This window comes from Strigops habroptila, chromosome Z, assembly GCF_004027225.2.
Source record: "Strigops habroptila isolate Jane chromosome Z, bStrHab1.2.pri, whole genome shotgun sequence".
NCBI classification, from domain to species: domain Eukaryota; kingdom Metazoa; phylum Chordata; class Aves; order Psittaciformes; family Psittacidae; genus Strigops; species Strigops habroptila.
In genome coordinates this window covers 2048656-2060891 of record NC_044302.2, presented here as the reverse complement: position 1 = coordinate 2060891, position 12236 = coordinate 2048656, and the positions used below count along the sequence as shown (strand labels likewise).

The 12236-nt window shown below is 38.2% G+C and overlaps 1 protein-coding gene across 4 annotated transcripts in view; it reads left to right on the top strand.

The window, feature by feature from the left end:
- Positions 1-12236, top strand: part of LOC115619539 (nuclear factor of activated T-cells 5-like) — a 70133-nt gene that overhangs the window by 44624 nt on the left and 13273 nt on the right. For all 4 annotated transcript variants that reach the window (XM_030511976.1, XM_030511975.1, XM_030511977.1 and 1 more), the window contains 6 exons: positions 2587-2777; positions 4683-4855; positions 8595-8729; positions 8897-8949; positions 10045-10177; positions 10733-10810. In XM_030511976.1, coding sequence (XP_030367836.1) covers positions 2587-2777; positions 4683-4855; positions 8595-8729; positions 8897-8949; positions 10045-10177; positions 10733-10810 — 763 coding nt within the window. The remainder of the gene's footprint in view (positions 1-2586; positions 2778-4682; positions 4856-8594; positions 8730-8896; positions 8950-10044; positions 10178-10732; positions 10811-12236) is intronic.

Genomic DNA, 12236 nt, shown 5'->3' with positions numbered 1-12236 from the left:
TATGTACCAGCTGTTTAGAAAGAAGAGAGGAAGTCATGTATCATGAGGAGCTCCTCGACTGCACAGATCTCCAGCATGAAATTGGAGACCAGAGGAGGGAGGAAGTTAGGGATAATGTTTTGGTATCTGTTACAGACTGCCTGATTGAGAAGACAGTAGATGATGCAGGAGTCTCCTGCATACAGAGCTCTGTGACCGTGGAAGGTTTCAGCCATCTGTCCATCTGCAGGGTTACATAGGTTGGTAGAAGCAATCAAAGAACTTGAGGGCTGTGCTTCTGAGGGCTTCCTAATGCAAATGGTAGAGGGGCTTACCAGGAGTAATGCTTTACTTGACTTAAACAGGAACAAATAGAAGAACTGATGTCAAATACCATCACAAAAGTTGCGGTGACGAGTATAAATGTGAGGGTGGCACTGAACTGAATACAGGCTGGCACTGCATGCTTGTTGGAACTGAGGTGAATGTCATCCTGGTCATATTGGGACGAGTGTGGCAAACAGGTAGAGCAAGTAGGCAACTTTATCTGTTATACAAATAAGAAAGGGAAAGACATTTCCTTTTCTATTTTTTATTAGTTATGCCACTTTGAGAAAGCAGCAGATAAGTTCTTAATCCAAATTAATTTACCAGGTCCACAAAGGAGTATTGTTTATGATAGAGCCCTTAAAATTTGTGCTGACTAACTGCTGACAGAGTATAGAAGTATACTTATCTTTAAAGTCCTGTTTGTCAGTGTTAGAAACATCTCCAACACTTCACTCAGTTCCTCCTGAGTAATGTAGAAATCCAGTGAAGTTTCATAAGAAAAGAATCCATTCATATCATCCTGTTGCTATGGTGATTTAGTGCTCATTTATGTGAAATTTCTTAATGGGCCTTTGTTCATCTGAATTTCCTTTTAATTTCTTTCCAAGTCACCCTTTAGTACCCGTCAGTGAAAATTCTGTTTGGAAGAGTCTCATATTACTGAATTCCTGGAAGCTCAAGCTTGCCATACCAGTAAGCAAACTAGTTCATACGCTGCATATAAAAGTCTGCCAGGGCTGGACAGACAAAATGAGTCAGTGGATCTTCAGGAAATCTGATCTGTAAAGGACAAAAGGGCTTTTGGTTTGTGGGGTTTTTTTGAGGGGGTTTGTTTTAAAGATGGGGAAGAACAGTGCAAAAAATGTTGCTAGTTCAGAAGAGATCTGGTGCTTGCTCTTCTCTGGCAGCGTGGGCAACCATTCAAATGCATCACTTGTGAGTAGAGTGAGGAGAAGCAGGAGGTTCTGTGGCCTAAGGAAAGCCGTGTTACTTGATGACTTAGAACTAGAGAGACTACAATCAATATGCAGCATTAAAATTGTATACATGAACCTTAGTTAAGTGACTTGGCTGGCAAAAGAAAGATTATCCTGAATGCAGAGTGTCAGCGGAGGTGTCCCTGCCATCGGTAGCGCCTTCATGTTGTCTTGCTAACGGTATCGGAAAGCTGGAGCAGTTACCACCCAGACGATGCGAGATGCTCTTGCACACTGTTCCTACCTTCTTCTAACAAGAACACCAGGAAGAAAAGCAACACTCCTCAGCTGTGATGATGCTCTTTCTAGCCAAGGAGGCCTTGGTGACATGACACGAATACTGTTCAATCAGCTTTTCATGTAAATGGTAGAATATCAGAGTACCCTTTACTCCCCACTGCTTTTTGACCACTTGGTGAAATTAAGCCCTCTCACAGGCTGTTTTCATGGTCTCTTTACTTGTGCTCTCTTAGCTCCTGAGCTCTGTGCTAGGAACCCTGCCTGTTAGCCCTTGTTTCCTATCTGGGAGCCTGTCAGTTGGCCACCTCCAGAGATTTTCTGGCTTTGCCCATCCGTAATGGTCAGAACCCACCCACCTCATTGCTTGGACATGAGTAGCGTTCTATTTTTACTAGTATTTTCTCATTTTTTCCTTTTCCAAACTTGCTAAGAACTTCAGAACTAAATTTTCTAAGTTTGAAAGGGATAAATCCCCTAAAAGATCCTCTGGAGGATTCTGCTCTCATTTGCATCTCCTTACCAATAATGGTTGAGCTGCTTTCTGCAGGTTTTGACTGGGCTTCCAGGCCTAGGGTGAAACATAACATTGGCACCCAGAAATTCTCTAGCAACAATTGTGGGTTAATGAAAACATTACAAATACTGGTTTTATCTCCCTTAGAATGCTCTGGCAAAGAGTTTCTCTCTCACATGGGAATCTGGCAGCGACCTCGTGTTTCTGTTTACTTGGAGTATTTTTCTTAAGTGCTACCTAAAAAAAATAAAATTACTTCGTAATACAATGCCCAGGTTTACTTCAAGACTTCTTTTACATCAAAGTAAAAAAAAATTTTACCTGTTATTAAATGACTGTCTTTTAATGAAAGAACAAATGGCAAAAGATGAAAAAAATTAGCATTTTGTTTATAAACTAGATGAAAAAATTGTGTTCCTTCTTCCCCTAGGATTGTTTCTGGCAGTACTGGAGCAGATTCACTTCAAATTCAGCTGCGTAAAATGTTTTGTGTTTGAATTAAGAGGAATTTTATTGAAATACTTGATTTGTGTTGCTGTGTTTCAGCTGGAAGGTCACAATGAGCCGGTGGTGCTGCAGGTATTTGTGGGTAATGACTCTGGTCGAGTGAAGCCACACGGGTTCTACCAGGCCTGCAGAGTTACTGGGAGAAACACTACTCCCTGTAAAGAAGTGGATATAGAGGGGACTACTGTTATTGAGGTTGGACTGGACCCAAGCAACAATATGACACTTGCGTGAGTAACTTTTTTTTTTTTGTAAAAAAATATAGATTAATTTATTAGCTTGTTTTCAAAAACTGATTTTCCTTTTTTGATCGGGTGGGTTAGTAGTTAAAAGTCTGAACATCTTGGAACACACCAGGTACTTAGTGAAGGTGTGAGTATAAGAAAAGCTTTTAAATCACATTATCAGTTTGTTTAGTTTACTTAATTCTTAACCTGGTCTTCCTTAAACTATCAATTAACTGTTACATTAGTTTCATGTTGTGTTTGATCAATAATGTGCATATTCAAGCATGAGGTGAATTATAAGCTGGTTGGTGATTCTTCTGGTTGTCTTGTCTTTTAACAAGTAAGAATTGCTAATCAGATGCAAACTTCAGATACAAGTGATTTCCTAATAAGTTTTCACATGTATCTTCATGTACAGAAAGGGATTGATCCTCTTTCAAAGAGTTCAGTAGAACGTGTTCTTTTCCATGGGTATGTGGTTGAAAGCTGCCACTCTTTACTTGGCAGCTTGTCTTGTTTCAAGAGAAGAAATGTTTATTCAATTGACAGTGTCCACTTCCTTAAGTAGGATAATACAGTTTGTTAATAAACTGCATCAATTTGATTTTTTTAATGTAAAATATATTCCCATGATAAATTTGGAAACTGCCTCTTGGAGAGTAGTTTTATAATTGTCCTCCAGTGTTAATGTAAAACCATATAAATGTAGAGATGCTAGAAAGATGAATTTGGAATTACCTGGGAAGCAAAGATTTGCTTAGGCTGTTCTCTTGTAAGAAATCCTGGTGTCTCAAAAGAAATCTTCTTGGTGTTTCAGTGACACTGTAGCACTTCTCTGTTGATGGTAATGACAGTGCCACCTTCTGAATCACGCTCTCCCCTCCTCTCTGCTCCCTAGCTGTTGCTTGTTGGCCTTCATGCAGCGCAAAACTTTGTTGTGCTCAGATTAGATATCAGATGGTCCCTGTACTTTTTGAATGTAGAGCCCGAGATCCTGGTAAAGTGACAGTATTCTTCTTAACACATCATGCTGTGTTTGGTTGGAGTATTTTTGGTTCTTTTGCTTGAAATAATTTTGCATCTAGCATGTCTTTCTGAAAGTTAGCACTGCCTCTCTCTCACCCTGGCCCTGTAGACATTTCTCAGAGGGCCACAGTTATCTTACGACATAGCTATCACTTCCAAGTTCCACTGAGCATAAAAAATAATATGACTACAGTAACTTTTCTTCTACTATTCTGTAAGTGAATGCAGAATATTTTGTAGTAATAATCCTACAAACCCAGATCTAGCCCCAGGAATGGAAGAGTGAAGACCTGTGATTATAAATTGAATGCTAACCAGAGTGACTTGTTACGTTGCATTTTCTGTTTTATTCATACTGCTTTATTATTCCTTCCTTCCGTAATCCATCATAGAATGGTTTGGGTTGGAAAGGATCTTAAGCTCATCCAGTTCCAACCCCCTGCCAGGGGCAGGGACACCTTCCACTAGAGCAGGTTGCTCCAAGCCCCTGTGTCCAACCTGGCCTTGAACACTGCCAGGGATGGGGCAGCCACAGCTTCTCTGGGCACCCTGTGCCAGCGCCTCAGCACCCTCACAGGGAAGAACTTCTGCCTGAGATCTAACCTGAACTTCCCTTGTTTCAGTGTAAACCCATTATCCCTTGTCCTATCAGTATAGACCCTGATGAAGAGTCCCTCATCCAAGTGACATGGGATTGAATTGAAAAGCGAGCTATGTAATGAGAAGGGTTGTATAGAGATTTCATGTAAATAAAAAAAAAAAAAAAAGAATAGTAATTACTGTAAGAGTTTTGACTTACGGCCTATGTAACTAGTTAAAAGACTATTAAAGATGCTGAACATATTGAACTCTATTAAACTTTCCACTGTTTTGTGTTGATAGGGTTGATTGCGTTGGAATACTGAAGCTAAGAAATGCTGATGTTGAAGCTAGGATAGGGATTGCTGGCTCGAAGAAGAAAAGCACACGTGCGAGGCTGGTATTTCGTGTTAACATCACTCGCAAAGATGGTTCAACTTTGACTCTTCAGACACCCTCTTCCCCAATTTTGTGCAGTAAGTATCAAAATAAAAACTTGGTATTAGTGGACTCTGAATTTTAGCGTGATTGCCCTAGGGAAAAGAGCCCACTGCAGTGTTATTCCATGACTATTTCAGAGTTGTTACGGCTCGATCACCCAGATTGGTTTTTATTTGGGGTGGTTAAATGACTTACCTGTATTTAAAAGTAGTTACAAATTTCCTCATCTTCTATTAAATGAATCTTTGCCTTTTAAAAGGTCAGGTTTTTTAAACTTATATATGATTTTTTGAGACGAGTTTTAATCTCTTCTGTATTGTCACATTCTTCTGGCAGCTTTCAGTGACTGAAAAGACTTCTAATGGCTTAGTGAGCATGGCTCTCTACAGTTGTGGTAGTTCGCTGGGCCAGAGGCTGAATCTGTTCTGGTTCAGTGCAAGAATGAAACTTTTTATAGCTCTTTATTAAAATGCTCTGTTTAGCACTGAGCACAGATGGCTGCACTGACTGGTTTGGTTATATTGAACAACAGGGAAAATAAAACCAGAGGAGACTGCAGTACATCCGAAGCTGCATGTGCCTATAGAGTCTGTAGCAGCTTCCAATTACAGGGAATTCTGCTCATCTGTGAAAGAGAAAAAATAGGGAAATGTGTTTAATACTGCTGTTGATGGGGTTACTGATATTTCTTGATGAACAAGAAGATAGGAGAGCTTTTTCTCCACATGTGTGAAGCATAGCATGGTTATGCAAGCTCCTTGTGTTGTGCTCTTTCCATTGTATAAAAAGTTCTTGGTTTTGGTGGGTTTTTTGTTTTTCTAAACCCTGTCAGTACCTATTGTGTCAGGGCTCCTATTCAACTCATCAGAAACTGCAGCTTTGTTGTCAGTGAAAGAGGAGATAATTAAAACCATGTGAGCTTCCACATCAGCGACCACCATGCGGTTCCAGTGCTGCAGGCAGCAGGCAATTTGGCAGATGTGGCATGTGGCCCGTCCCTCCTTCCGCTCTTCTGCTCTTGCAGAGAATCCCTGTGCAAGACTCGGGGGGAGGAGGAACCCAGCAAAAACCGTCATAAAGCTGATAACCAAAGACATGCCACTGCTGATGCAGGGGAGGGCCCTCCTCCTCTCCTCAGCCCTGTTCTCTGCTTTAGGCAGTAGTTTGACGTTTGGTGTGCTCATCCAGAACTTGGTGTTTCCATCCCTCTCTTTTCCTCTCCTGCCACTTTTTGCTAAATCTTTCTTTTCCCAGTGTTTTTGTAACTGGTGGAGCTCTCAGCTGTAGGCTTTTATGTTGTTAGCAAATACAGAAGTACATTTGCTAGAGCTATGGTTGTTTCCGTAGCTCCATTCTCCATTCCAATCAGTGTAACACTGTAGTATCTGATACTAATCTTAAGAGAAAAACATTTTCTGTAAAATCTCCAAGAACTCTGTCTGCATACATTTTGTTTGTATCATTAATTTACTGGTTAAAGATAAAGTTATTTAAATCATAGCAGAAATGGGAATAGAAATCATCTGGTGTTTTCTTAAGCACATAACAATCTGACACTTGCTACTGTAGGTAGAAGCTGAGTGTCTGAGATGTTTTAGAACCTGATTTTAAAATAGACTGTTCAGCTAGAAAAGCTGTATTTGATGCAGTTTCTTCTCAGCTTGTTGGTAAAGCCATTCTAGTACTGGCTTATGAGGGTCTCTTGTAGTCTTCTTTCCGTTTGTTGAATGCAGCCATTTATACCTGTAATGTAAGTAGCTGTATTTTGAGATATGAGCAGTGAGTAAAAAGCGGAATATATCATGTGCTAAGGGCCATTGTAAGAAAAGAAAGAAGGAAAGAAGGACATACAGGTTATCCTTCTATAAATAAAGTTCTAAAAAAAAAAAAAAAAAACCAGTAAAGAGTAAATTGAGTTAGTTTTTAGCAAGCTGGAGTTTGGTCAGTTGGTAAGAAATTCTTCCTAATCGTGTTAAGTTGCCAAGAGATTGCCCAGGAATTTTATAGCATCTCCATCGCTGGAAGCCTAAAACAAAGAAGCAAAATACTCTGGTTAAACTCGTGTGTTTGGGGAATAGTATGGGTAAAACTAATCGTGATGTGAAGGTTGAGAGGGGAATTCTTGAGGCTTTTCCAAGGCTTCTGTGCTTCTGCTTCTTAACTGACACCAAAGTTACAGTCATTTCCAGTAGGCCTTAGCCATCCACACTGTGCCGGTAGTACATACTTGCTGATCCATAGGGCATAAAATGTTGTTGCTTATAAAGTTACTTGTTTATATAAATTATATGCTCAGACACATTACACCTGGTTTGTTTGCTACACACATCTTATTACAGATGTGTGCTGTACTTTCTCATAATGAGGTTTACATTATCACTCATCACAGCCTGCTTATGTTGTGTTCTGTCACTAGTATTGCTGTCAAAGCTGCATTACTGTTCCTGAAACTGTAGGAAAGATGTTGAATAGATGCAGGCTCTTTATTTAAGGTCTGTGTTTTAAACAGGCTTTGTTCACTTGCTAGCAAACCTAAATCCAGTTACTCTTTTCAGACGTTGATGTGTCTTTAGCATATTTAGTAGTTGTGTAATGGTTGCCTAGGAACCTGCTGTGACACTTGTAGAAAGATCCTCTCTGAAAGGTCATCAGATAATTTGGAATGTTAGAGTGTGTATCTTCTATGTAGTAAGCCCACAGAATATTGTTAATAACCATTAAAAGTAGGCCATGTAAGTGCAAAGCACAAGTACAAGCTTATGCCACTCGGATTTTGTGGTGAATAGAAAAGGTTGTTGAGAAACCTTTACTAGAAACTGGAATTATTTTATACAATATGAAATATGACAAAGTAATAATTTTAAAATGTACGTCTATTTAAATTGTCTTTGGTACTAATTTTCATTTAACACATGTGGTCTTACTTGGTTTATGCTTTAAGAAGCATAGAAATAGTTTGCAGCAAAGACATTGTAATACGTGTTATTGCAAATCATCATCTGAATTGCTGGCTGAGAGGTAGAAGTTTCCAGGGATGTGGGTCTGTAAGCTGCATTCTCTTTGCTAGTTCATAGGATATAAATTGCTATAATCCCCAACTACAGACACTGACTCTTGCAAGGATTTGTATTAACTGAAGTATATAATTCTAGAAAGTCATAGAATCATGGAATGGTTTGGGTTGGAAGGGACCTTAAAGCTTATCCAGTTCCAGCCCACTGCCATGGTCAGGGACGCCTTCCACTAGAGCAGGTTGCTCAAAGCCCTTGGTTAGTTCTTGTACCAGCCAGAAAGCTACCTCGTGAAAAATAAAAACCTGAAAATAATCCGGGAGAATTACTGCTTACACCTTTTGCATAGGAGGACAAAATAAGCTTTATATTAAATGGATAGATTTGAAGATGTGCTTCAGCTGTGTCTAAGGGCTGATGCATTTGTTTATCACTCTCTATGCCAGGAAATTATAAAACCAAAGTTTCTTGAGCTTTAGTTCTAAAGCTGAAAGTTTCATTTTGAGGATTTAATAAATACAGGAGAAAAGGGAAAATATTATTAGTGGATCATTCCCTGAGTATGATTTTTGAGGCCATCACGTTTTAGTGAGGAAATAATAGAAATGGTTATTGTTTGAAAAGCTTTTTTAATGAGTGATACAGTAAAGGAAGAAGGTGAGGAATTATTTTGTTCTTTCTTTTATAATCCTGTAAGTAAAAGCTTTTTGTTTTGGATGTTGATATTTTCTTGATTTCAAACTATGTTTTTTTTCAATTGCAGCTCAACCAGCAGGAGTTCCAGAGATCCTAAAGAAAAGTCTGCACAGTTGTTCAGTGAAGGGTGAAGAGGAAGTTTTTCTGATTGGCAAGAACTTTCTAAAGGGAACAAAAGTGATTTTCCAAGAGAACGTTTCTGGTTAGTGTGAAAGCAATAACAGCTTGGGGTGCTGAAGAGGGCATGATGCTTGGGTTTACACTGGGTGATAAAGTTTAGAGAGCAAACTGACAAGCAGAATCAAAGGCACTAAAATAAATTTCTTTATATGGATGCACAATAAATTATGCTTTTTAACTTTCATTTAGATGAGAATTCGTGGAAGGCAGAAGCTGAAATAGACATGGAATTATTTCATCAGGTACTTCTGTGGTGTTGTTGTTACTACTATTACTATATTTAAATAAGAAAAAGATACTCTGTTTCCAAAGAAAAACCAAATAAGTCTTTCCCTCTTCCTGTGCATTTCTAGAAATAATATTCCTTTTCTTCAAGTAAGTTCTTTAGTGAAATCTGGTTCAATATCATTGGTTTGGATTTACACAAGTACAATTGTTCCATTTCTAATTGAGAATTTTAATACCACAGTAGGAGTGTGGTATATGAAGCAAGTCTTTGCCCTTACATACAGTTTAATTAAAAGGCCTAATACACTTTTCCAGTAGCTTTCCTAAGGCCACGTTAGATTACTACTAAGTGGAAATAGATGGTGTACACCATAGTCTTTATACCTGGCTGGATTTCTGTCCCACTCTGAAATGTTTTACAAAATATTTGTTTCTTCTTTTTGCAACAACTAAGTGTCTTTATGGACTATTGGACTGAAATTAGAGAAATTATTAGATGTAAATGATGTTTGACAAACGTCACCTTGCTCCCATCTCCATAGGCTGGAGATGTATTCCATGTGTGCACTGGTAGAAATGATTTCTCACTTGCAGTGGGTAGTTGGGGAATAGAGAGATCCCTCATCGCTGTTCCTGTTGGTGAATGACTATAGGCCTATTTTTTTGAAGCCTGCTCAGTGTTAAATCTGCTTAAGTGTAACATGAAACTGCATCCTCCATCTGTTCACGCTGAATACAGAGACCTGAGTCAGCAGAACATGAAGTGTTTGAGTCCAGCAGAACTTGATGGCAAACTGACTGCAGTTCAGTAAGGCATGTTAGGCATAAGCTTATGCTTAAAGTACTGGACTTTCTATGTCTTTCCATTTGAATCGTAGGTTGCCAATGAGCATCATATAGGCAGATCATTCAAATTGCTCTTCTAGCACTAGGTAGTTATCAGTTCACTTCACAGAAAGTGTGACTTGATCACGTCTCCCCCAGTGTCTTTGTTTTTTTATGGCGTTTTATCAATCTGTTTCTCTGTTTTGATGGATGTAATACAATTAAGGTCAATAGTGATAAAATAAGTCTTCTAATGTGATTTTAAAATTATTTTTGCATTGCAGAATCATCTTATTGTGAAGGTGCCACCATATCATGACCAGCAAATAACCTCAGCTGTTTCTGTGGGAATATATGTGGTGACCAATGCTGGAAGATCACATGATGTGCAACCATTTACGTACACTCCAGATACATGTATGTGAAAAAGAAAACTGGAGGAAAAAAAGGGGCAGTTTTACCTGCAAAGCATTTTGGGTTTGATTCCATAGCATTTAATCCATACAACAGAAATGTTAAGTAACATGGACCTTTTCAAACTCATCTTGCTGGTGATGTTTGCTCTGTTAAATAATAAAATCTAAAGGCTTGGCTTTTCTCATTTACATGGCAAGTATCTCAAATTTCAGCTGCGTGGAGACAGCTGTTCTCATGAAGTAGCATCCATTTCTAACCTAAGGTTCAAAATAAAGCTGAGCAAGAAAAAAGGAAACACATTACATACAGTGCAGCAAATCCAAACAAAAAATAGCACCAAGCTTTATCCTGAGGAAAGTTGAAGTTTGACCATATCACTTTATTTTTGTTTATTGATTTATATATATTACAATACACAGTCCAAAAGTTTGTTTGGGTTTCAAAGAACCTCAGTTTCTTTAGGATATAAGTAACTGTTTTGGTTAGCTTGGTTTTTTTTTTCGCTTGTATGCTGTTTTAACATAAGGAAGTTCTCAATGTGTTTTGTCTCAACAGCTGGTACTCTGAATGTTAATGTGAAAAAGGAAATCTCCAGCCCAGCCCAACATTGTTCTTTTGAAGAGGCTATAAAAGGTACTAAATTGATTCTTATCATTGTTGTTAATAATTTAACTATAAATTCCTACCCAAATTTGGAGGAATGAATCAGATGTCCTGTGAAGATAAGTTTGTGCTTCTTACAGTGAGGTTTTTTTTCTCTTTCTGAATATTTTACTTTATAACAGTATTCTTTTACGTTTATTTTAACATGAACTAGTATAGAACAAAACCTGCAAAAAATAGTTGTTTTTTTTCCTTCTGTTTTTTATTTATTTCACTTTTCATTGCTGAGGCCTGAAGTCTAATCTTCATTTAATATGATTGCAAGTGAAGAAGAAAAAAGAAAGAAGCCTAAGATTTAGCAACAAAGGATTTAGAAACAGTGTGGTGTTAATTTAAGCAAAACCACACATAAAGGTAGTGGTGGGGAAGAACTGAGCACTGAAAACACGAACATGCCAACTGGTATTTTTTGGAAGCTGTCCAGTGGTTTTATGAGACCTCTTTCAGTGGGTTTAGTTAAGAACGCTATTCTTAACTAAAGCAATTTCAAATTGTACCTTTCAGTGGGTTGTTGTGGTTTTGTGTGGCTTTCTTTTTTTCTTTTTCTCTCCCCCCCTTTTTTTCCTTTGTTTTCATTTTTTTCTGACCATTCATGCCATACAAAGTTTGTTGTTTTGTTCCAAGGGAGCAAGTTTTAGGTTTGCCTGGTTTTTAAGTGTGAATTGAATTGATCCTTTTGATAGTGAAATAAAGTAGAGGAAGGAAATGTTTCTTAGTTGACTGTTAAAACTATGGTAGCGTACAAAGATTAATGGAAATTTCCATAGCCTGCTCTGGTGAAAGCAGGTTGAAAGTAAGCAAATTAACAATGTGATCACAAGTTTGATAGGAATCCATAGCTTCAGGTTAAAATCATGTTTGAAGTTAATAGCTTGGTCTTGGCAGGAATATATTTACAAGTTGACTTTACAACTTGTTAGGGAGGATAATACAACATATGCGTTTAAGCCTGCAGAGAATGTTTGGGGGAGAAATATGCAAAAATATTTAGGGCAATGAAACAAGCTGATAAAGGGGCTGGTAAGACTTCTAGTAGCAAGATCAAAAAGATGAGGAAAATAACTTATTTTTATATCAGGGCAAGCTTGACATCCAACTAATTTAGCATGGAGCTTAACAAGGGAGGATACCAACTGCACTGGGAGAAAATCTGCTGTTCATAAAATGTGCTATTTCTGTTGCTTCATGTCCTCCATTTAATTTATGTGATAAATCTTAATTTACTTTCTTGTGTGGGTTTTGTGCTAGGCAGCTCATTTTGATGTCTCATTCCTGTACCTATTCTGCTCTAGGCTGATTATGAACCAGCTAGTTCATGATCAAAACCAGATCTGTTTTATGTACTTTGTCTCTGCATATGCCCCAGCCCATCCTTCCTCACTGTTCTGAAATGATA